At 36.4% G+C, this 26126-nt stretch overlaps 1 protein-coding gene across 10 annotated transcripts in view; it reads right to left on the bottom strand.

Annotated features, from left to right (window-relative positions):
- Nucleotides 1-26126, bottom strand: part of AOPEP (aminopeptidase O (putative)) — a 218336-nt gene that overhangs the window by 147567 nt on the left and 44643 nt on the right. For 8 of the 10 annotated variants that reach the window (XM_088157124.1, XM_088157125.1, XM_088157128.1 and 5 more), the window contains 2 exons: nt 4366-4555; nt 3220-3329 (listed from right to left, as the gene is read on the bottom strand). In XM_088157124.1, coding sequence (XP_088013250.1) covers nt 3220-3329; nt 4366-4555 — 300 coding nt within the window. The remainder of the gene's footprint in view (nt 1-3219; nt 3330-4365; nt 4556-26126) is intronic. The other 2 variants (XM_088157129.1, XM_088157126.1) reach the window with 1 other exon arrangement.

Here is a 26126-nt window from a genome sequence, read left to right on the forward strand (position 1 = left end):
TTCCTTCCTTCTCTGACTTCGTGCCTGTGTAGATCATAGGACTGACTAGAAAGTATTGCACCTGGATGATGCTAGTGAAGAATTCCATACAGAAAACATATATACATTTCTCTGCAAAGGCTGGGTAGATATTCTTGAAAAATATCTGTAAAGGAGTGTAACTATTTAGAATGTAACCCTGTTCTCTGTTAACAGTACTTTGGAACACTTTTTAAAGCATTACTTGCTGTATTTACAGAGACTGAAATTTTGTTACACTGACCTACAAAAGCTGCGTCTAACTTAATAGATAAAGCCAAGCATAATGCTAAAGGGAAGCTGTCTCAAAATATTCAAGATGCTATCTGGTACATTTCAGATACTGGCAAATTTCTTAAGTAAGTAGAAGATGCTGCTTTCTGTTTGCTGGGCAGACGAATACATTGCACTAGTTAAAGTACAGTGCACTGGGATGTCCTTGGTAATTAAATGCTCTGATGTGCCAGGTGGTCATGAAAACTTACGCAGAGACTGTAAGAGACCATCTGAAAGCACATTTCCTACCAGATAGAATAAAACTCTTCAAATACCTACAGAGCAGTCAGAAAGATTGCTTCAGGACAGAACGGACCAGACACAAGTGGAACTCAGAGAGTAATTTAGAGTTAGATATCAACATTGGCTTGCCTTAATGAATAACCTCAAGCTGCAGTTCAGCCATAAAGACCAGGAGATGAAACAAATGTCAACACCAGCTTTATTCTGCAGAACAAAACGATCTTTGCTTTCCTAACATGACAGAGTGCTGATGTTGATGATCACCAGCAAAATGCATGCCAAGACATTTTTCCCATATGCTTTTATCCCTGCAGATTAGTTTCAAATTCTATTGAAAGTCCCATCCTGTATGAGCATGGAAGTGCCACAAACTCCTTCTTCAATATTAAGATTTGCTGGTGTTGCCTTTCAGAGTTGCTGCTTGTTGAAAAGACACTTACCAAGTTCTTTCTAACCTGGCCTCTTTCTTTACAAGTAGCTTACGACATGTTATAGCTCTACTATAACATAATACCAAGTACCAATACAACAATACAATAATATACAGTGCAATACCAAGTACCCATAATAAGAAGAAACATCAGGCTGATCATCAGTTTCCTGAGTGGCTTTCACCCAGCCTAAATAGGTGTTCATTTGATGGATCAAAAATTGATAGCACAAGGAAAGCATGAGGTCATATCTTCAGAAGGATGAAGAAAAGAAAAAAAACCCCAGTAAATATGCAAAAAGAGAACTTATTCACGTCCATGCCACAAAAATAGTAAAAATTATTTATATCTGACTGAAATCAGTAGGAAGTCCTTAAATGCAATCACAAGGAACTAGAGATATCAGACAAGAAGAAATGGCCAGAATCACAATGTGGCATCATGTTCCTGGCCTGAAATGTTTATTGTAGATACATTTTTCAAATGAGAAATTAATTTTTCACTCTTTTGTGTTAGCATTAAGAATACTACTATCCAAAAGGTAAATAAATGCTTATTATTATGTCTAATAAATGTGCAAGTCAATAGAAAGCTTGTTTCATTTTCAAAATAAATCAATCCTTCTTGAGTTTCAAACTACAAAGGATTATGGCCCTTAGAAAAATTATTTTGAAAATTTACACCATGTTTGATTAAAAGTAACAGCTATATAAATCACACAAAAGACAACAAATGTGATTCCACAGTGTTGAGAAGGAAAAACACTTATCCAGATAAGTATCATATCCCAAGAACCAATATTTTTTTAAAAAATTATTTAAAACAAACAAAAACCTCAGCATGCAAATTGGTAGTTGTGTTGGCAGCAGCTGTATAACAACTAGTGATTCAGCTTACTTTTGCATTTATAACCAGGGTCAAATTATACACCTGAACATTTACACAACTGTGTAACGTCATTGACTCTGCTTTCACATGGATCCACAATTCATCAATAAACATAAAATAAAACAGATCAGTGGGAAGCTACAGTTATGCAGATGGTGATATGTTTTTGGATTACATGAGGCCTTGTAGAGGAACTTCTGTGTTGGTGAACACCCTCTAGAGTGTTCAAATATAGTAGAGCCTTTTAGGTTCTACTGGGCAGGCACAAGAAGAGGGAAGACCTTAAATGAATGAAATGGCAACAGTCTTCCAAAAACATTTAAAGTAGATAATCTAGAAGACGGGTATTGATTTATTCTTCATTTCCACCTGGTGAAAGAAAGAAATCAAATCTATATTGTTTGAAATAAACAGTATTTCGGTTGTGCATTAGGAAGCAATTTTTAACTGTTTACACTAACTGCATTATTACGACACTGATACAGCTTGTCTCTCTTGTAAAAACATTTTATTGGAGCCTTCTAAGAACATGTTAATAAGAACCACTTAGGATGGTCTGTGTGTACTGCCTTTTTTTCAGAGCAGAACAGACTACACAACTGTCTGAAATCCGTCCCTGTACTTCCATGATTTGGTCAGGAATCATGGCTAATTTGAACTAGGATTAATAAACACATTATTCTTGGTCGAAGACCATGAGGAGACAAGCCGTAGAAGCTCAGTGGGTCTTGAATCAGACAAATATTCAAGATTAAAGACTGTGGAAAATTCCCAACACACCAGTCAGAACAGCCCAGATTATTAATCACTGGAAAAGGAAGACTGTCTTCAGCTTTCTACTAAGGAGCCTTGACTTTAGCACCTCATACCTGAAGACCACAAATCTCTTTTTAATATAAGTATTAGCCATTTCAAATGAGAAAGTAGGTTTATATAGTTTATATATTATACTTTTTCTTTGTTTTTTTAAAGCTTCATTCAGCTTGGCAGTTAGATACCATACTAATATATGCTTGTCTTCAGCCACAGAAAATGACTCTGTTATGGCTTCCAACAGTGAACTTTTTCAGGAAATGGTCTTTTATTTTTTCCCTGAATAGAAGCTCTTATAAATTGCTTAGAGATATTTCATATCAAACTAAATTCCATGGTTTCTAAAAGCTTTTTATAACAAAGGGAGAAGCAATTGCATTATAGTCAAGATGTAGAACACAGTCAGTTTAATTTGCATTTTCTTTTTTTATTAGAAGGAAATAAGGAAATGCAGTGGATTTAATCAGATGATTCTGATGTATAGCATTTGAAGGGGGAAACAGGAGAGAGTGGACATACAAAAGCGACGATGATGCTATCATATTGTTACCTTAAAACTTGCAGCTCTTCTTCAGAGTTTTGCACCTCATCTCTAAGTCTGCGCCATCGAAGTAAAGCTCTCAATTCCTGTTGCCCTTTTATTTCATCATGTGACAGCTGCTTAGTAAACAAATAACACAGATCACTGATTGCTGTTTCCCAACAGACAATAATAATTTGCATAACAAGAAACTTGGTTTGTTTCTCTTTAATGTGCAGAAGAGGCAGGAAATAGTACCAATATCCACGATAAAAAAATAACAGTTGCTGCTATGAGAGATAACAGCAGCACTATGAAGAACAAAAGCCTCACTGTGCATATCAAATCAATAGTCAGTTCAATAATTCTGACTGAGGAGAGAGATGGACATGTTGCTTTCCTTTTAGGGAATGGCAAGAAATTAACAGAATATACTGTAGAAATACCTGGCATAGATGTTTTGGTTGCATCCTGACTCTTCCCAAATTGAGAGCACAGAGCTACATTGTGTCCTGGCTTCATTCCTCTTTCCTACTACTTCTGCCATACTCATGAAATCTCCCTGTTGTGTTTTCCCCCACTTACATAATATTAACAGAGATTCCTACTTATGAAATAAATGCCAGGTTGCCAGCTAATAAATAATTATTTTGAACATAATTATAATTTATGTTTCTCTATTATAAGAATAGATGGGAAATTGGAAAAAGCAAAAGCAGCTAATATTACCCTGCATTAAATTTTAAATCATCTTCCATTTTGCTTTGAGGCACACTTCTTGCTCATTCATTGCAAAAAAACAAATAATTTTAATTAGTTACCTGGAATATTACAATATGCAGTAAGACTGTTGATTTTTCCAGTTTCGGGTATACAACAGAAATGGAAAGAATACACAGCAATTGTTTGACAATCGAATTTTAGTAACTGAGTAGAAAATTTGTGGGAAGGTAATCATTGACAAAAAGGTGTTTCTATTCTCATTTGCACTGACCTCTACCTCTGTAAAGATTTGTATTCATTGTCAATCACTTTTTTTTTTAATCAAGTAAGCACACAAATTCCAATAACATTTTAAAATATGTTACTTAATAGCACAGGAGGTTTAATTTATATCTAATTCATATATAATTTTGATTTCCACATCAATTTTGAAGCAACATGTCAGCACCTTACCTGTTGTGCCCTAGCCCAAAATATATCTTCTAAAAATGTGGCAAACCCTTCACTTATCCACTCTTCTGTCCAATCACGAGCACCAATGGCAAGTCCAAACCAAGCATGAGCAATTTCATGGCACAGACGTGTTCCACAGAGATGGCTTCCTCCGGGCAGTACACTTTGTGACAGAAAGATGATGTGTGGGCTGCACAGGAGAAATGAGTGGCAGAATCCATTACTGACCTGTTACCATGTGTATTGCATGGACATAATAATAACATAATGGCCTGAATGGATGGGACCTTGAAGATCCCCTAGTTTCAACTCTCCTGATGTGTACTGGGACACCTTTCCTTAGTCCCAGCAGCTCAGAGACCCATCTAAACTGGCCTGGAACACTTCTAGAGATGAGGCATCCACAGCTTCCCTGGGAAACCTATGCCAGTGCCTCACCACCCTCACAGGGAAGAACTTCCTCCTAATATCTAATCTAAACCTACTGTCTTTCAGTTTGAAGCCATTCCCCCTTGTCCTGTCACTGTATGCTCTGTAAATACTCTCTCTCCATCTTCCTTGTAAGCTTTATTAGCCTGTTAGCTAGCTGTATGTATCCTAATCATGACTAATAGTTTATATCTCAGGAATTTGTAGGAATTAAGCTGTACTTTATTGTTTGTTGGCAGAAAAATCAAACTAAAATTCCACTATATAGTTGTATGGTATTCAGCCATCAAACAGCTATTAATTGTAAGAAGTAACTTAAACCAAAGTTTTATATTTTTCATATTACAAGACTGATTTATTTCAATAGAAACATTTATATGTAAGCCAGGATAATAAAATATGAGCAGTATTAATATTGGCAACAAGTATTTATCAGTTAAATGATCAAAGATGGCAATAAATAAAGGAGAAACATTTAATAAAGAAAACAAATCAGTACCCAAAAGTAAAAAGCGTCATACATAGCAAAGCACATGTGTTTGTCAAAACTTCAAACAAGCTAAGAAGATATACCATCTCATCGTAAGAGTTGATCATTTCTGCAAATGCAGAGATAAGAGAACATATTTTACTACAACCATAGAAGCGAAAACCAGTAAACACCTGCTTTTCACAAAAGCAGGGTAACAACTCAGTCTGTATTTACTCTGCTTTGTACTCAAGCACTGTAAGAAGAAATTGTGGGGGAAGACTGTATGAATTGTCACTGCTATTGAAAATACCCTGAAATGCAAGTTACTGCAGTTCCCAACTCATGTGCTACTGTAAGGCAATTTCTGCTATGCTGATAGACTTCACAGACCTTAACATGTCAAAATCGATACAACTTTTGAAACTAAGTACATCAAGCAGATAAAAGTAGCAGAATTAAGCCCTGTGGCTAATATGCAAGGGGTTAACAGGGCACCATGTCACAGATGGGCATAGCAAGGACACAAACCAAGACCACCATCCACAGAGTGTTCCTGCATTAACCTATGGTATCCATGATCTGTATTTCAACTTTTTTCTCACATTTCTCTCAAAGTTACAAAGGAAATAAAACATAAACATACGTCAAGACCAGAGGTTTCTAAGTCTAGCCTTCCAAGCATGGGAAGGGAGTCCTATGGCCTTACGACATTTCCAAGGGTCAAATATTATTTGTCGGCATTCCAAAGAGCTTCCCCACCCATCCTACCCTTCCGCTGGAAATCTTAAAACATCCACAGTTTTCTTGCAACCAATTGAATGTCTGGAACTGGGACCATAAAATACGATACACACTTAGATAGAAAAACATACTCAACAACTATCTCCTTGTTTAAAAAAAAAGGAGTTACCCAGACAAGAAAGTTAATACAGTTCAATCAGACAGCATTGTAAGAAACAATGCAAGAAGTTAGAGTACTAAGTTGAGGAGTCAAGTATGAAAAAAAGTAAGTAAAACAGCAGCTCTCCAAATCTTTGCCAAAAGCAATTCTGATTAAGAAAATTAAGGAAAAGAGAGATGGGGGGAAAGTGTGAGCACAGAAGCTGCATAACAAGATATAGCTTTTATTACAAAGCCCATAGTGAGAATAATAATCACAGTTTTGAGGTTATTACTTTTGTTTTAAGTAGTTATGGCATGCGTACAGTGCTACAAAGAAAAAGTGCAGAAATAACCAAGTAAATAAAATTCCAGACATACTGGTGGCAACATTTCAGCCACCTGGTTAAGCAAAACAAAAGTAACTTCATGCATCTTAAATAGCTCACAGAACAGATTGCATTTGAAATCTATTCTAGGTAAGTATACAATAAAGTAAAGATTGTAGTTCCTGCCTTCTCCAATCACTTAAAAAAAAGAAATTCCACATTTAGACAATATTCTCTTTCATAAACAGATTACAAATCACTTCAGTAAGAAAAATGTGTATGAGTTAAATTTTGGCTAAAGAATATGAGTACAGCTTCCTACAAGGCTAAAATAAGATTATGTGCCGCAGAGCAGAATTTAATTTTAGTCTGAGTACAGCCAGCAACTTCCTTTCCTGAGAACACCTTAAATTATTTCTTTTATTTTGTTTGCCCTGAACAAACAGTACTATCTCCAATTCAAATCACTGAAAAGTTCTATTTTTCTTAAGAGCAATTTTATCAAACACCAAATATGGCTCTGGAAGATGTCCAGCATCTATTAGTTTGGAAGAAGTTTACGCCTACATATTTGTTTAAAACACAGATTCTCTATTTTCAATAAATATTTGAATTCCAGAAACTCTTCTCCACTTACACTAACGACGTTTACATTTTTAATATCATCTAGGATCAGCAATGTTCATAGAACTGTAGAATGGCTTGTGTCAGAAACGACCTTAAAGATCGTCTAGTTCCAACCCTGCTGCTGCGGGCAGGAAGATTTTCCACTAGACCAGGTTGCTCAGAGTGCCATCCAGACTAGTCTTGAGCACCTCCAGGGATGGGGAAACCTGTTCCAGAGCCTCACCACCCTCACAGAAAGGATTTCTTCCTAACATCTAATCTAAACCTTCTGTCTTTGAGCTTGAAGCCATTCCTCCTCATCGTGTCATTTGCAACCTGCTCTTGAAAAAAGATTTTCTCCATCTTTCTTATAGGCTTCCTTCAAATATTGGACGGCTACAGTTAAGTCACCCCAAAGCCTTCTATTTTCCAGATTAAACAAACACAGTTCTCTCAGCCTTTCCTCACAGGAGAGCTGTTCCATCCCTCTAATCTAATCTTGGCAATCCTTCTCTGGACTCACTTAAACAGGCTGATGTCCTCTCTGTGTTGGGAATATGTTATGAATGTTATTAATTGCACATTGTTACTTAGCAGCTCTGCTCCTAAAACACTCAGTAATTCAAGAAAGTGTCTATGTGAAAAATAAGATAATTTGACTGGTAATTAAATTGCAAGACCCAAAAGCTTTTTTTTTTCTTTTTTTTTTTAACAAGAAGAGAAATTTGGCCTTCCTACCATCTGTTTGATTTACTGGGAACAAATTATAAGGCTTGATATCCATTTCTCTGATTCTAATCGAAAAGGAAATAAATCCATTCATATATTAGAAATGGACAAAGATGATTCACCCCAGAAATCACATCAAGGATTGACAAGAACTGTGCATCTTATAAATGCCTCTAGCAAGTAGGGTCCAAGTTTCTAAAGCAGGCCAGAACAGGCAAGAAAGATGTGGTAAGAGAGATAGGAAACCTCTCCCAGTTAACAAAAAAAAAAAAAAAAAAAAAAACAGCCCCACCAGTCCTTCCCAGGAAGCTGGACAAATTCCCAAGCTCCCAGAGAAAAAGAAGTTAATGACTTGTTTTTGACAAGCATACACTTGGTTACCCGTCTAAAGTAAAAGAGCACTATTCTGAGCAGAATCCCATGCTCATAGCTTAGATATTCACATCACTCAACTGGAAGAAGGAACAAGTTCCCCCTCCCAGTTAAATTGCAGTTAAGGAAAATCTCAACACTGTAACTATGGCATGAATGCATATAAAGGAAAAACTCAATCTCAAAGGGAAAGAAATTGTTTTTGTGAAAGACCAAAGAGTTCTGATGTTCCAATCATCCAAATCTACCCAAGTGGATGTCCTTAATAGTCTCTTTAACAAATAAAAGGTTTCCAATGAATTCTAAAGCTCTGAACAGTAATCTTCCCATTTGAAAAGCCAAATCTCTAGCAGCAATTTTTCAAAACTTTCTCTAGACTCATGACTTAGATGCAAGTGCTACTTTGCACAGACTGCAACAGCGTGGTATCTTTGGCTGCTCACACGTAATCAGATGAGACACACAGCACAAACCCCAGCCAAATGTATGTGCAAGAACCTAAATATGCATTTAGGATGGGAACATGAAGTTCATTTCTAACAAACTTGTTCCATTCATTTTGGAGTAGAAATCTTTCCTGTTAACACACAGATCTGCACATACATTTTCTTACATACTTATGGAAATAATAGAGCCAAGACTATTGTCACCTGAGAAATAATGCTTCTGAAGTCAAAAGTAGCACCAAAAATCACTATTACAGATACCACTTACATGTATATTTTTTAAAAATAATATTTTGAATTTTCTGCTTAGGAAAAATGTAATCAGATAATAAATGGGTGTGACAGTTATTGTAGTTCTAAAAAAATCCCTTCTTAAATATGTAGAAGGGAGCAGGGAAAGTCCCAAATATTTTCATAGGAATACATTAAAATTAAAGTATACATTTAAAGATTACTACAGTTTGGGAAAGTTAGAAAATTAAACAACAGCTCTTCACAAATAGTTCATGCAAACTCTCATAGTTCCCTCTAACTTTATGTTGGTTTTGCTCAGCCTGGTTTTTGGCAGCAGGATGGCCACAGAGGTGGCTCCTGTGAGAAGCTGCTGGAAGCTTCCACCATGTCCAGCAGAGCCAACCCCTGATGGCTTTGAAGATGGACATGCTGCTGGCCAAGGCTGGGCCAAAGAGACAGGCTGGTAACACCTCTGTAATGACATATTTAAGAAGGAAAGAAAAACAAACTGGGAACGCACAGTTTTTTCTTCAGAGAAAAGCAGGAGGTGAGAACACGTGAGGGAAAAAACATGGAGACACCAAGGTCAGTGGGGAAGGAGAGGCAGGAGCTGCTCCAGGCACCAGAGCTGAGGCTCCTCTGCAGCCATGGTGAGACCATGGTGAAGCAGCTGTGCCCCTGCAGCCCATGGGGATCCACAGCCCGTGGGGATCCACGGGGGATGCAGAGATCGACCCACAGCCCATGGAGGTGCCCATGCTGGAGCTGGTGATGCCTGGAGGAGGCTGTGATCCAGTGGGAGACCCAGTGGAGAGAGAGGGCCTTTGCTTCCATGCTGGAGCAATGCCGTGCCTCCCTACACTGTCGGTGGAAAGGAGGGAGGGGCTGGGGGGAAATGGTGTTATAAGGGCTTATTATACTTCTCATTATCCTCCTCTGACTCTGTTAATAATAAATTCACTTCATACTCTTAAGATGAGCCTGTTTTGCACTTGAAATTATTTCTCCCAGTCTTTATCTCAACTCATGAACTCCTCGTTAATTTCTTTCTCTTCTGTACCCAGCTGTGGCAGGGGAGGGTGAGTGAGCAACTTTCGTGGCTGCCTGGTGTTTGGCCAGTGTCAAACCATGACGAAACTACATTCTTCCAGTGATACAACATGATGACTGCAGTATCTACATCAGATCCTGAATGTGAGCTTAATTTATCTTTGTGGGTACTTGAAATACAGACAAGGAACACTCAACATCCATTTTCTTACTGCTATAATCTCCATTGGTCTAGTGTATGTTACAGTGCAGTACTGAGAGAACTACAATCTTTTTCACCTCATAGGTTTACAGTATACCAGAAACTCAAATATATATTTAGATGCAGTTGTAGAGACAAGGATCTGGTAGAAGACTCTACCAGAGTATATATATCTACCAGAGCACTATTCCAGAAATAATGGAAGCTAATTTTCAAAGTTTTACCTTCTTAGACCATAGGGAGAAACCAAAAAGTGACAGAAGTTACAGCTGAAAGTCATTGTAGAGCAGATGGCTATCTTTTTATTCTGTAAGTCATGCAGCAACACAGTAGGGCAGGCAACTTGGAAAGAAAGCCAACCCCCGTGTTTTGGAAGGAGGATAGTAACAGTCAACACAGTCAGTACTGCAATTCAAGATCCAAATTGTAAGTTTCAATCAAGTGCCTAAATAATGATCTGAACACCCAAGCAGCAGCTGCTCTGTGAACTGGTAACCTCTTCTGTCTTGCATTTTTCAGCCCCAAACCAGACTAGTGAGGATATGTATAAACAAGGGTGAAACCCTCTCAGGAGAAACTCTACTGCTATTCAACAGCAAAACCAGTACTTGCCATAAACCTGAAGAATTTATATAGTGAAAGGAAAAAGATAACATGAGCCTAAGCTCAAAACCACCACACAAAAAGCAGGGTTTGCAGTAATTCCTGATCCTTCTCAATTATCTTCAATCCCATATTAACACCAAATCAACAACCTTGAAGAAAACATAAAAAGACAGGATGTATTTATCACATACAACTGTGACACCTTTCTATGTCTTTGGACTTACAGGATACAATTTATTTGATTTGTCTGCACATTATTCAGAGAGAAGGTTTTATAAAGTCTCTTCAGAGACCAACATAGCTTTGTAACTTTATGGTGAATAAAAATAAATTAAGCCACATTGAAAATGCTGACAATATTTGATAAATGTAATTTTTATACGATAGGAGACCTTACTTTGCTACCACAAAGAGACCAATCATACTAACCTGAAACAAAAAGATACAAGCTCGATGTGCTTCAAAAATTAAAAAATTTTATGCACTCCCACATAATGTAGGATCAGCCTAAAGGAAGACTAGCAACCCAACTCATTCCACATAATTAAATTCTCTTAATTTTATGTTCAATGTCAGGGGACATGAAATATAAAATGCAGAGCTGTATCTCCTAAAACAAGATATTTATTGAGTTGCCCAACAAAATGCACACCTAGCAGAAAATAAACACTTCGGTGATTTTAATTTTTTCATCAGGCTTGCTACAAGAAGAGCATTATTATGTTTAATTTATTTTCTAGAACAAGACCTGTTTTCAAGTTCTAGCTTTCCTCTAGGGATCAGCTTCTCTGTCCACAATCCAAGTAAAATTTACAATGTTAACACCACAGACTGAAACTATCACTTGCAACAGAAGGGTTACAAGAATTTCCCCAAACCTGGCTATCAAGATAGGGAGCACACTACAAAAAAGAATCATAAATGGTTTTCTTTGGCAATGACCTCTAAGGTCATCAAATCAAACCATTAACCCAGCACTGCTAAGTCCTCCATTAAATCATGTCCCCAAGTGCCACACCTACATGTCTTTTAAATATTGCCAGAGAAGGTGGCTCCACCACTTCCCTGGGCAGCTTGTTCCAATGCCTGGCAACCCTTTATGTGAAGAAATCTTTTCTAGTGTAAACTTCCCCTGGGACAAGTTGAGGACATTTCTTCTTGTACTGCCATTTTTTACCTGGGAGAAGAGACGACCCCCATCTGGCTGCACCCTCCTCTCTCTCTGCAGTTGTAGAGAACAAAAAGGTCTCCCCTGAGCCTCCTTTCCTCCAAGCTAAACAACCTCAGTCCCCTTAGCTGCTCCTCACAGGACCTGTGCTAGAGTTCCTTCACCAGTCTTTTTGTTCTCTGGACATGCTCCAGCACCTCCATCACTGTCTATCCTACAGTGATGGACCCAGAACTGGACACTCGAGGGGTGGCCTCCACCAGTGCCCAGCACAGAGGACTGTCACTGCCCTGGTCCTGCTGGCCACACTATTGATGACACAGGCCAGGGTGCCATTGGCCTTCTTGGCTGCTTGGGCACACACTAGCTCATGTTCAGCCACTATCAGCCAGCAACCCCAGGTCCTTTTCCAATGAGCACTTCCCAACCATTCTGCCCCAAGGCTATAGCCAAAGACGTGGTTCTTGTGCCCCAAGGGCAGGACCCAGCACTTGGCCTTGTTGAACCTCACACCACTGACCTCAGCCCATGATCAAGCCTGTCCAGATCTCTCTGCAGAGCCTTCCTCCCCTTCAGCAGACCAACTTGCCCATCCAGCTTGTTGTTGTTTGCAAATGAACAGTCTGGTAATTATACAAGTAATTTCTTCAAATACTTATGTCTCCTCCTCTCTTTAATACATAGACCACACACTCTTTGACAGTGCTAAGTCAAAAACCTTTAACTGTGTTTTTACAAAAAAATCACAAAACAACTTATATGGCTGATATCCTGCTGCACGCATATCCACTCATATGGTAATATATCCTATCTGCTTAAAATACCCTGACTAGGAAAGTAAAGCAAGAAGGAAACACAGAATGGTGTATTTTACATACCAACTTCATTCTAGTAGCTGAGACTCAGTTATTGGCAGTAAGTTAACCCAATTTCGAAATAAGATCATTAATAACTAGATGTGACAAGAACAACCAGGAGTCAAGTCAAGTAAGAACTGTAGAGCTGAAGAGTTATTCAGCAGTTGACCTGTGATGCCCCCAGGATGCCTAACAACACGTTTAGCTCACTTCTTTTCATCTTCCACATTCTGTATCACAATAGCAAAATTGCAGATGATGAACATATTTTTGAACTCTCTATATTTTGTTTACTAATGTAGTATTTAAGCCCAACAATGTCTATTCATTTAGAAACTTCCATAATTCAAAGATTTGTGACAGCATCAAATTACCTGTTATTGCAAAGAGAAGCAAAAATAGAAAATTATGAGGTTGGGGCAGAGAAAGAATTGCAATTTCAAAACCTCAAGTTCCCATCAAGATGTTTTACCGATTTGTTTGAAACCTCTTGTCCAAAAAACCCACGATGTAACACACTCTTTTATAAAAACCAATTACTCAACACCTTCTAGTAACAAATGGCTGCAACACTGTCAAAAATCTTACAGCCAGCTTTCCAAGAGAAACACTTTGAGAGACTACAGCTTTTCACGTTGATTGTCACATAATGACTTTTCCATATGTAATTGATTTAGTTAACTGATTTATGGCTAAGTGCAAATAAAGTTACTTCAATAAATATAAGCACCTGTTTCACTACTCAAATAAAAAGGCAACAAAGCCAACTCTGTATTTTATGCAGCTCAGTTTTCTAACCTTCACACTTCACTTCCATCTGATGCTCAAAAATTATTGACACTGCTAACACTGAAAATAATTTGTGATACCATTTTCCAGATCTCTTACTAAATATTCACAGTATAAAACTGCACTGTATCATGGCAGACATTTCCAAACAAATCTTGCAAGCTGCACAACTGCATTTGGTTACTTGAGTTTTTCTTAAAATCCAGATAGATTGGAAGTCAATCTACAATTACCAAGCAAGAAATAAAGATTAAGAAAGCAAACTTACTTCTAATTCAGATTGCTCTGCAAAGTATCTTAGGATATAGATTTTTTCATCTTGCATTTTTTATTTGATGTAAGACAGCTGATAGATCACAATGATGATAAAACACCTTTATTCTTGCCAATATAGGTAGCTTCACAAAAGGTCAGAGGCTGAGGAACAAATTTTGTTCGTGTCTCAGGAGACACAGGAAATGTCATAGTTCCACTAATTTCAACAAGAATTTTATATATAGATATAAATGCAATATTTGGTTTACATTACAAATTTGCTATGGTCCAGATTTTATATAAAACTTTTACCACATTTCTGAGTCCTTCCAAATATTAGAAATTGGTCAAATGAAGAAAATATTTTAAAAACCTAACAGTTATACTATTAACCATGTGAAAATACTTAATAACAAATAATAGTGTGGAAAGTCTCCATTTGAATCATGCATTCGTATTAACGTTTTTTCATTTAACACCGATTTATATTGAGATCACAAAATTAATCTTACATACCTGTTGAAATTTTAAAAAGTCAACAGAAAATAGCAATGGACAGACTGATCATTGTAATGATATATTTTAATTGATCATATTATTTCTGCAAAAAGAAATGGAAAGAGCAAATGGGAAAGAAAATGAAATGAAAAAGAGCAATGGAAAGAGATAGAGATACAAGTATTCACAACTCTCATTTTATAAATATAAAATAATTGTGTGTAATTTTTTGTTTTTGTTTTTTTTCTCATATGCCAACGGGAAGCTTTAAAAAAGAAGATTCTCTTGTTTTTTATTAGAAATGAATATAGCATTTGTTTCATTGACTTCAAACTACTCTTTGTATTCTTGCTAAAAATGATTAATATGATGAACAGTCACTAACAACATTCCTCAGCTCCAGTCTAAGTGATGACATTTTGCCAGTGATGGATGATATTACTTGATCATTGATGGATTTCATTATTTTCAGCTTTCCATCATTGTTATTACCGGAAGATCTGGACTTCCTTTTACTATATCATGACTTTTCTGACAGATATTAACATATTAATATTAACATATTAATATTCTGACAGCAGAGAGACAAAGTGCAAATAACCACCTATGATAAACAATTAGACAGAAAGGAATATATATATGCTTCACCATATTCAGTGAAAATCACTCAAGTTAAGTGCCTGTACATTAATGCTCTCAAATGGTGACATGGACAAAATAAAGAATGAGTAATTTTTTCTTTATTTAATTTATACAAGTAAGATTTTATCCACATCTAAAAACCCAAATCGATGAAAAAAAGTAAAATGAATTACTTGCTCTCTGAGCTTCCCAGGATTCTTTTCTCAATTCAAGGCCTTGTGGTATCACTGTTTTAAAGGAAATTAAATCTGCTGGAAGGCAGAAGTGGTTCTTATTAAATCTCTGTGAGCTACAGTAAAAGTAGCATCACAAACAAAACCAAACCGAAGAAATGCTCTTGTTTTTTAAGGACTCCTGCGACAAATAGTTCATCTGCAGAATGAGAAAACTCCAGATATGTACCTGAATCAGTCAGGAAACCCCAAACATTACTGGAGGAGAAAAAGCTATCAAATCCTTGATGTTTCTAAGAAAAAAAAAAAAAAGAGGTAAAGTTCAGATTTAAAAAAAAAAAAATCAGAACTTCTCAGATCATACAAGAGGCACAGATGGAATTCTTCCAAAGTTTCAGTTGGTATCCATTATACTTTTGCATCTTGTACCAACTATAAATGTATAAGAAAACAAAAAGATTAAGTTATCCAAATCACATGTAATCTAATTTTTGCCCATATGCAGTATCACCCACAATTCTTGCTTTTAAGAATTGGTACTATTAATCCATTTGCTGAAGTCTTTCATTTTACTCTAAAAAATTGGTGTAGAATGATGCAAATCCAACACTATCAAGTCTTTTCTCATTTTCAGCATTACTGCTAAAAGGCATTATTTCTAATATGCCTTTATCATCTGTTTATACAAATATACATTCATCTTAGAGATGTAGAAATTTTTCTAATCAGTTGTACTACCATCCATGACCTGTTTTTCTTATTTTTGTCATTTATAAACAGTGTATAAATCGATAAAAATTACATGTTTTTATTTTACTGAATGAGCAACCAACTCAGTTAAAGTAGCTTCTGGCTACTTTAACTAAGGAGATACACGCTGTTAGCAAAAAAAAAAAAAAAAAAAAAAAAAGAGAGAGAGAAAAACATGGAAGAATATGTAATGGCTTCATTTTCTTGGTTTATTCTGCACAACAGCTATACAAGCCTTCCTTTTTGTATGCGTTGGTCAATAAGATATCTGTTGTGCTTTTGCACAAAGAACAAAGATGCCTTTATCAATTCTCGAAAGTCTGCAGGACAAACCATTCATGCTGTCAAACCCCCTAAAACCCTTTCACCAAATAATGAAATCCATCAATGACAAATGTCAACATACTAATTTGTTAAATACTGAACAAAAGGAACATTCAGAAGACGTGCTTCACTTCATGTTATATCAGCCCTTCAATTTGTAACGACTTTATGGTAGCCCACAGATCATGCAATATTAAAACAGAACAGCACTACGATTATTAAAACTAGAACAATCTGCCATACTTACAATAAATGCTAAGTTCAACAAAACTATAAACAGAATCTTTTAGGAGCATGGGACTTGTTGCCATGCATTCATTTTGCTCCTTTTTGGAAGATTATTTCCAAGTAAAATCTTACAAACAGAGATTCTCTTTCACACACAGTCCCATTTATTGTGCTGATGGAGAAGTAAGATTAAATTACATCATATCCAGTGATAGAAGAGCTTCAGTGTGCCTGAGAATTACTTTATCCATTATACAGGACATCCAACTATTAATGTAGAATCATATAGCAAAGGGGTAGTTTAGCTTGAAGTAGCTAGTGTGCATATGAATTACTTCATTCATCATACAAAGACATCCAGCTATTATTATTGAAACACACAACGAGGGATAGTCTAATTGGAAATAACTAGCAAAACTAAGAACTGCATTAATTAATTATAATACTAAGTGTCACATATTAATTAACTTATATTCTGTTGCATCTTCTATCAATTCAACTTTCTTCGCATCTCCAGATTTGTTTCAGGCCACACTAAGGACTAAAAAAATACTTTCACTGTTGTCCAGTACACTGCCACAGACTGTATTTATGAGTTCTTTTCAAATATGCCAAAAAGAAGGCCACACCTCTATATTCTAGAAGCATCTATTGCATCCAACATTTCTTCTGTGGCCTGATAACTTCTAATTTGTGAATTTACCTAGTCAACCTTGATGACAGAATTTCAGTTTTGATGTTGTTAAGTTGATAGTGCCAAATTATTTGGCAAAATGCTAACAACACAGATTATATTAATAAATAAGTATTTTTCCAAATTCAAAAAAATACGAGGTGGTTTCCTGTCTTGCAGGATAACAGCAACTACCATGTGTCAAAAGATACTAATATGGAGGTGGCTTTGTTTAGTTGTTTCGAATTTTTTTTTAATCACCACGGATTTTAAATGTTAAAATAAGCCAAAAAATTTTGATTGCTTCTTACATACTCTCCTGGCAGAAGGTTTCCTAGTACACTGAAACCTCTCTCTCTTTGGGAGACCATACATTCATATTTGCATGTGAATATTGACCACTCAGGATATGAACATATTCCAAAATTTCTACCAAGACAAAAGGTAGTCATGTTTACAGTTAAATTCAGTTAATACCAGTTGCATATCAAGTAGTTCCTGGATACTTCCCTGAAGACTTACTTAAGCCTACATCTTGCCAAATGGTTAAAATTTGTTTCTACTTACTCTATCTTGTCAGCATTGATCAATTTTTTTTAAACCTCAAATGGTATTTGGCATTCACAGCAATTTATACTTATGAACCTGATGACCAAAGAGTTGTGCAAACAGTAATTTTTCAGAGAGTACGAATGGGAGCTTCCAAGTAGCTAGCAGTTTTACAACCAAGTCCAGTCACTCTGCTGTAAATCTAGTTCATCTCCACAGATAGTGTAATTGCTTTACAATTTTAGTTTTAAAGTGGGACAACACTCCTTGAGACTGGCTTCAAATATGTGTGTCTGTTGGCAAATTGTACACACTTGCTTTACTGCAACTTAAACTGTAATATTGCTTGCTGGCTTTAGATTAGAAAACACCTAAAAATATAAATTCTGTACTGAGGTTATATCCTGGATTCAAACTGCCAGGTCTACCACGCTGTCCTCACCACCTGTTAGCCACAGGTAGAAACAAGAACCTGCTACTGTCTCCATGGCCCGACTCTCCAAGGGACAATAGCTCTCAGTGCATTTCTCAGGGCTCAGTTCCAAGTTCTGGAGATTCTGGAAGTTCTTTAGTGACCTCATTCCTGCTGACAGCCATCACTCTATAGGTATAATGCCAGCAGGCTTATACTTAATCGAGAACCCACCACAAATATTAGTTATACAGATATATACAAGCAGCATGTAGCTGGTTTTTTCTCACAAAGAGAAGAAATACCTCTGTGACAGCAGTACATTTTCTTTTCTGGGAATTTAAAGAGCTTGCATGTATACATGTGCACTGCTGTATTAGCTCAGAACAACTGGCCACGGAAAAAGTTAAGCTTTAAGAGAAAAATAACCTAACAGAGTAGACAACACTACCAGACAACAGAGTAACACTACGAACTGCTGAAAAATCAGAGGTCTGTTTCTCAGATATGTTAAGAAAAAAGTAAAACAGCTGTACTGTTGGTATATATACCAGTTGTACGAGGATGTGTCCACCGTGGCTTGTAAGAAAAAAGAAGTTTAGTGTATAAATAGCATTTGCTGAAGTCTACTTTCTCTGCCAATAGATCTTTTTTCAGAAAATTATGTAAAGCTAAGACTTCACAGAAACTGTAAACCAATAGTACAACTTAATTTTATCCTCAACTCTTTCCTTGCAGTAAAGGCAGATTTTTTTTTTTTTTAATCGGGTATCTTTGTGCCACTGAATTATTATAGTATTCCAATTGCTCTAGAGTAGTGAGTGAATAAAACCTGTTTACTTTGCACTGTTTCAGCATATATTTAGTCTATCAAATTGGTGCAAAGAAAACATGATAACTCAAACTTAATAATGGGATTCGGAAAGAGGAATTTATCTGTTACCTGTTTGTTCCAAGACATAACTTGCACATACTGCCTTTACATACATACTATGTACAATCAATATGTAATGTTTAGCTTTAAAAATACATCACACAACATCAGAAAAGCATTACTGATCCTGAAGATTATTTTACCTTTTTATGCTACTGAAGCCAGTGGGGAAAAGTAAAATTTTCCCCAAACAGTTCAAAGTCATGTTCTACAGCCACTCAGAAATAACTTTGCATTCTTTCCAAACGAAAAATTTTGTCTCCAATATGCTGTGTTTTCTGTCTGCAGGACTGTATTGTTAGTAAAATATAATGGTGCTTCAGGTATCCCTGAAAAGTGCAAAAACTTTTACGTGCAAAGACAGAAGCCTACTAAATATTGCAAGATATAAGATGTAGAAGATAGTAGCAAAGTCATTTCTATCACTGACAACAAATCTCTTTCTGCATTTCAACATGCTAAGGTCTAATTTAGGTTGCTAAAAAAATTGTTGAGTGACCAAATGATATGCACCTCTCTTTTGGTGGTCTATAAGGTTATTGTCAAGAAGACTAACAAGGCTATTCAGAATAATCTCATTGCTTTAACTTGCTGTCATTACCAAGCTGGTGATCATACAAAAAAGCCCAGTATTCCTAAGAGCTAACTCCTTGATGTTTATATGACAAAACAGCTCTTCATACAATAGTTTTTCATACAATAAACGAAATGCACTGTACTGGCTCCTTAAAGTTCAAAACATTACCTTAACTTTTACCTTTAAACAATTTAAGCAGAGGAGAACAATTTTCCAAGTAATCTTAGAGATACTTGGAAATCTAAAATTATTCTATAATTAAAGGAAAATGAAACTTTAATAAGTATCATTGCAACATCATATCACAAATGTCACATTATCAATGAATATGACCTCACTGTTCAAAATTTTCAACATCTAAAATTAGACTTAGAAATCAAAATTATCAGAAACTTGTAATAGCAAAGCACATAGTAACCTGCTTTGTAAAGCAGAGGTAGAATTTACACAATACTGTGGAAAGAGCAGACAGTCATCACAAACCAGATGCCTGCCACTCACCAAAAAATCAGACTGGTCTTTACACTGAAAGAAATTAAACCCCCTTTCCATCATGCAACTACAGACAAAGGAAACCCATAAACTAGCTGAGAAAGCAGAGTTGGTATTTTATTCACAAACCACAATCTCCAAGCAGGTTTTTCATATACTCAAACCAATTCATCCCACGTTATTTATCCCAAATCCTTCACAGACCCAATTCCTCCACAGAAGAAGGGAGCACACAGCACCCTTTTCTTGTCCTTGGCAGCACACTCAGCAGTATACTTGTCCTTCCAATCTCCCTAAGGAGAAACTGCTCTCACATGCATTCCTCCACTCCTTTGGACAGTTTAACTCTTGGTGTATAGCACAAGATTCTCACTAGTCCAAAAGCTAATCTACCAACAGCCACAAACTGGTGGGAAGCATGAGTGTGTGTAGAGAAAACATATATGCAACACTCTCACTTGTAACGCATCACATATGAGCTCTTGGAAAAATGAAAAAAAACCCGTATAGTTTCAATCCAAACATTAGACTGTGATTCTAAAGATAGACGTTAAACCCTTCTTACCTGCAGAGGGGAGGTTTAACCAGCAAGAATTGCTAACTCTTGCATCTGAGTCTAAAACCTCAGCCCCCTTACTTTCAAAGGATAACAGTAATCCAGTGGTCTTAGGAGCCACTCATCTTGGTGCAAATCCAAGCAAAAGTAATGGTCCTGCCACTAGTCCTAAACACATTCATACCACTCACCTTAGCTACCCTCTCCACTTCAATCATCCTCCCATTGCTGTCAAACAGCCTCAAAAATACTCTAACTATCATTACAAACACAGTCAAATCTTCCTTCCTGATTAGCCTAATTCCTATAACAATCTACTTCTACTCAGGGACAGGAAGTTTAACCTCCTTCTGAGAATAAAAATTCATCATAAACTTCAAAATCCCTATCAGCTTGAAAACAGACTTCTACTCCCTCACATTCCTTCCCATTGGCTTATTCATATCATGATCTATTCTGCAATTTGCAACATGATACATGGCCTCAGACCTCTATATCACAATTCTTCATTATATTCTATTCTTCCTAATTGCAATACTTACTATAGTTATCACTAACAACATATTTATCCTATTCACCAGCTGAAAAGGAGTCAGAATCATATCTTTCTTGCTACTCAAACACAGCCGAGGGGAAGCCAACACCGCCTGCCGTCCAAGCTGTACTCTACAACCGAGCTGGGGACACTGGCCTTATCCTTTGCATGGCATAACTAGCCTCCACATAAACACCTGAGAAATCCAGCAACTCTCCTCTCCATCCCAAACCCCCACACTTCCCCTTCTGGGACTCATCCTGGCCACTCATTTCAAATTTCAAATACAATGACCCACAAGCAATAGGTGCTAACTTTTATAGAACAAACTACTTTGACAACTAAAAATTCTATAGTTCCACCACTCATCTTTTATCAAAAAAACCCCCCAAACAACCCAACTTCTCTTTAGTCAGCATAATCAGAAGAAATCTATGTCAGAAATTAAATCACTGAAATACAAAATAAGGCAGGAAAATCTGTTTTTAACTGTATTAAATGTTTGGTGTTTAATGATAGTACAGTTGTACTTTGGAAAGCATGAACGCTTTTCATTAGCTTTTTTTTTCTAAAAATTAAACAATGTTGCAATTATTTGGCTGGAACAGATGGAATGAGACTTCAGATGAAATTGTCTACAAAGTGCAACTGATGTAGTTTAGTGTATTTTAGGAGCTCTAATTGAACTGTTCCTTTACTCATGTAGGTAAGGAAATTTGCTTGTACCTTTCAAATAGCATTCTTCCTTATAAGAAGGATGCAGAATAATTTGAATATCACCAACACATCAGAGAAATCTGCTCTGCATAAAATATAAAAGCCTTAAAACTTTGGCAGTGGCAGAGAAAGTGCAAAAGCTAGCAACAATTTTTTTTCAGATGTTTAGTATAAATGAATTATAACAATCATCGCTCATTTTATTTATTGCATTTGCTGCAACAGTCTCAGTACAAGGATAAATTAAACATTGATAAATAAAAATCACTATGGCTCAGATTCCCCACAATGTGTCCTATAATGTTCCCTCTCCTTTAAACCACAATGAAAAATATGTTGAATGAATGTTCTTATGTATTCCATTGAACATTTCCAAAACAAGCATCTGGATATTCGTGTCATGACAAAATACTATATCAAACCAGTTCTATTCAGTCTTCTCTGCTTGTACTAGCCTGTCTAGGAAGAAATTAGAATAGCTTCCTACACCTCAGGAAAGAGAAATAATCTACTGCCAAAGAGAGCTAACTCACGCCAGTTGAGCTTAGAATAAGCAGATTATAATGATTAGCTGGAAGTAAAGTTTGTTGGAACACCTGCTCTGATATTTGAGCATTAGTAATAAAAACAATAGTTACCAGCCCTACATTTTTAAATCAAGCAACCTTTTCAAAAAGGAGGAAGAGAACAAAACATCAAGAAATCCATGCCATTGCTTAAGGGGTTTGCCAGATTTATTGCCACTGTAAAGATTAAAATCACCTACCATTAAGAATTCTATTTATTCATTGCATTCAAATGTCAAAAGTCTGAAAATTATGTGATCAAGAGAGTGGTTTCTAGGCAGATAATAAATAAAGAATAAGATTAATTTAGAAAGTTTTAAAAAACCCCAAAGAATTACGTATAAAATAGCAGACCATTGCTGTAATTTCCACTGTGATCACAGGTGTAGGACTATGCTCAAAGTAGTGCTAATAATAGTGAAAAAACATTTTCCTGTGGTTTATGATAAAAAAGCTAAAGATAGCAAGACGAAACAAGGTCATCTGAAACCATCAAATCAACAGAAATGAACCAGCTTGCAGACATTTTGCAAGAACTATGGTGTCAGCATGGGTGTCTTATGTCTAGTAAGTAAATACTAAACAACTTCTGTGAGCCTCGCAGTGAGGGGAATACTGGGGTGTTTTGGTGCACTACCAACACTTCTCTGCCTTTTATTAAAGGCGGTAAAAACTGCTATATATGACGACGACAACAATTGCCAGTGTGTAACAACTGTGGCAAAGGGCAGCACAGGATCTTCCAAACATATTTCATATTTATACTCAAACTGAATCTGTTACAAAACCTAGCATCTGCCGACAGGGTTAAAGCTTTTATATTTTTAAATCCCAGATTTATGACAAAAGGGCTAGAATATCTATATATCTGAATGTATTAATAAATTATTCTCGAAGCATCCTTCAGATACCCTGTATTTCCTCCTTCAGCAATGTTACAAGCACCAGATATAAGGCAGAAGTAACATACATGACCACAAAAAAGCTCTTTGCCCTCAATAAGATCCTCAACTACCAGCTGTTTCCTTCATGCTCTTATTAATATTGTCTTTGCAGTTTAATTCTGCTACATTAACAAGCAGGAACTAATCCAAGACGTTGGCAAACTCTGGAGGTGTTTCTGTTTGTGTATACGGCTGCAAGCACAAAGCTCTTAGAAGAGCTTTCCTATGCTCTGATCTTTGTTTTTCTTATGAACCCTTAACCCACATTCCACAGAAAGAACAAGGACTCTGAGCAACTCTCATTCACCAGTCAGACTTCTGTCAAGAAGATCAGATAGTATTCTAGACCAAAGCTAAATATACTATTTAGTATATGCACACAGGAGCAGACACAGAGCTGGGTAAGGAAGAGGTAGCATAATATTTCTGATGGGAAGAATGCTCCCTCACATACATCACTATATGATGTCCACATCAGTAAGTCCCATATGTATGAGAAATCTCTGTTTAGGCATGAAACAGCCCAGTAAAGGAAATTCCTAATCTATAATGGTGATTTATTTTGAATATGCAGAACAGACTTTGCTTCAAGGAATTCTTTACTCTACTGTTTTTAAGCTGAAACTTTGCAAATAAATACATCTTTTTTCTTAGGTTAAGATGAATCAGTGATATGCAGAAAGGCTGAACTAAGCTATCACCTAAATAATGTAGTCCTCTGCTGATTGACAGGAATCATTTGGCTTACCAATTCTCAAACTTTATCAGCTTTTTTATTTGTTCTGAAGGATTTTCTTTCAATTAAAATAAAATAAAACCAATAAATAAGTAAAGAAATAGTTCTTCAGTTATTGCAGACAACTGCTGGAAAGTCCTGAACACAGATACTAGCATAAGAATTGAAAAACTGGAAGAATTTCAATCATAAACCTGTTACTGTCCAGCCTGGCCACTGCAGTGTTGCAGCTTTATTTGATAATTTGGAATGAAATTTGAAATGGTCCTAGAATCAAAGCAGAAACAGCAGTACAAGTATTCTATAAATAAAGAAAGCATAAGCAAAGCTATTAACAACCTGTTCTTCCCTAGAGGTATAAGGGCCGGCTGCATGAGAGGTTTGATGGTTATGTTATTGTCCATGGGCAAGATTCTAATCAGACTCAAAACAGTTCATCAGCTTAGGATCTCTTGGCAGTCAAAAGCATATCCTGCATACAAATTAAGAGCAAAGCTGAAAAAGAGAAAAAGGTACAGCAAAAATGCAATGTAGAAGGTGAACCTGAATCACAGTATTTATCTGTGAAGAAGTTGTTCTTGACTGTTCTGAGCCCTTTTAGGGATCTTCATGCAGAGAAATGAAAGCAAATTATGTTCATACTTTATAACTATTTCAGAAAATGCTTAAAGCCTAGATCAGTTCTTCACATATATGCACATGACTCTTGCTATTTCAGTGGGACAGAGACATCCATGTATCTCAGACCAAAATTTTATTCTGATATTCACATCTATACAGCATTTAAACACATAGATTTGGACAAGTTTACAATTTAAGTAAATTAAAAAGTCCAACAATTGACTTGCCATGACAGACAATAGGCCTTCAATATTCACACCCCAAATTAAAACAGAAGGCTCTAAATTGAGAAGATTCACTCATTGACCAGTAATTCTCAGACAAATTAGTAAAAATGTGCTTCTTATAAAAAAAAAGCTGTCTCCAACTATGATCTCATAGCATTAACAGAATCTATTAAATCAGCAGAAGCTGAAACTTCCTAAAGAAGCAAGCATTCTTTCTCAACAGTGGAATCAGATAATACACCACTAATTTTCTCATAGCTTTCTACAAGAATTACCTCTAGCTGAAACTCAGCCAACTCCTTCTTATATAAGTCTATGAATCTATGAGTCTATGGGAGAGCAGAGCCTGCACCACCTGGATATAACAATGGGGAGGTGGGTACCTTCAGCATTCTGAGGACATGGAAGCATAGACCATCTTAAACACTTCCTCATCGCACCCAGACAAACATTATACAAAGAAATTTCCAGGTCTTGGCAAAACATATTACACCCCACAAATAAAGAAACACCTCATTCCCTGGTATTTCATAAAGGAACATGTGACAGAAACTACTGCACAGAGTTCCATTGAAGGCTCCTGGAGCAGCAAGCACACTGTTCTCTGCAATTAATTACATGCAAAAAACATGTTTTTTTGCACACAACCCATCCTTATATGTAAGTTCCTTTTTGGTGAATGATCCAGGTCACATTCAATTTAAAAATTCTGTAGCAAGAAACCATCAAGTGTTGGCCTTTGCCACAGTTTCACTGTGCCTTTTTACCTTACTCAAAAAAATGTAAAACAGAAGATATTTTTAACAAAGTTGAGAACACCAACAATTTAACCAAAGAAAACCCCAGCCATTTGTAAGACAGTATGTGGCACTCCTCAATCCACTGAAAAATTCTAATGAACCTGTCAGCGTCACATCCGTATCTGTTAGTTAATTTCTCCAAGTTGTAAACAGCAACAGGTAATCCACGATCTAGAAAAGTAAATTGAGACTGCTTGTCTCTCTCTAGTGGAACTACAGAACTGTAACAATAGACTATATCAGCACAATTCTTTCCATCTGAACACTGGCTTTTTCTTCCTTTGAATTATGCACCTGGGAAAAGGCAGCTTGCTTTTAAAATGCTGCATATAATTCAACTTTCTGTTTGTCTAATTCCTGTGGAAAGAGTGAAAGAGAATCATA

This window comes from Sturnus vulgaris, chromosome Z (assembly GCF_052056855.1).
Source record: "Sturnus vulgaris isolate bStuVul1 chromosome Z, bStuVul1.hap1, whole genome shotgun sequence".
In the NCBI taxonomy this organism is placed as follows: domain Eukaryota; kingdom Metazoa; phylum Chordata; class Aves; order Passeriformes; family Sturnidae; genus Sturnus; species Sturnus vulgaris.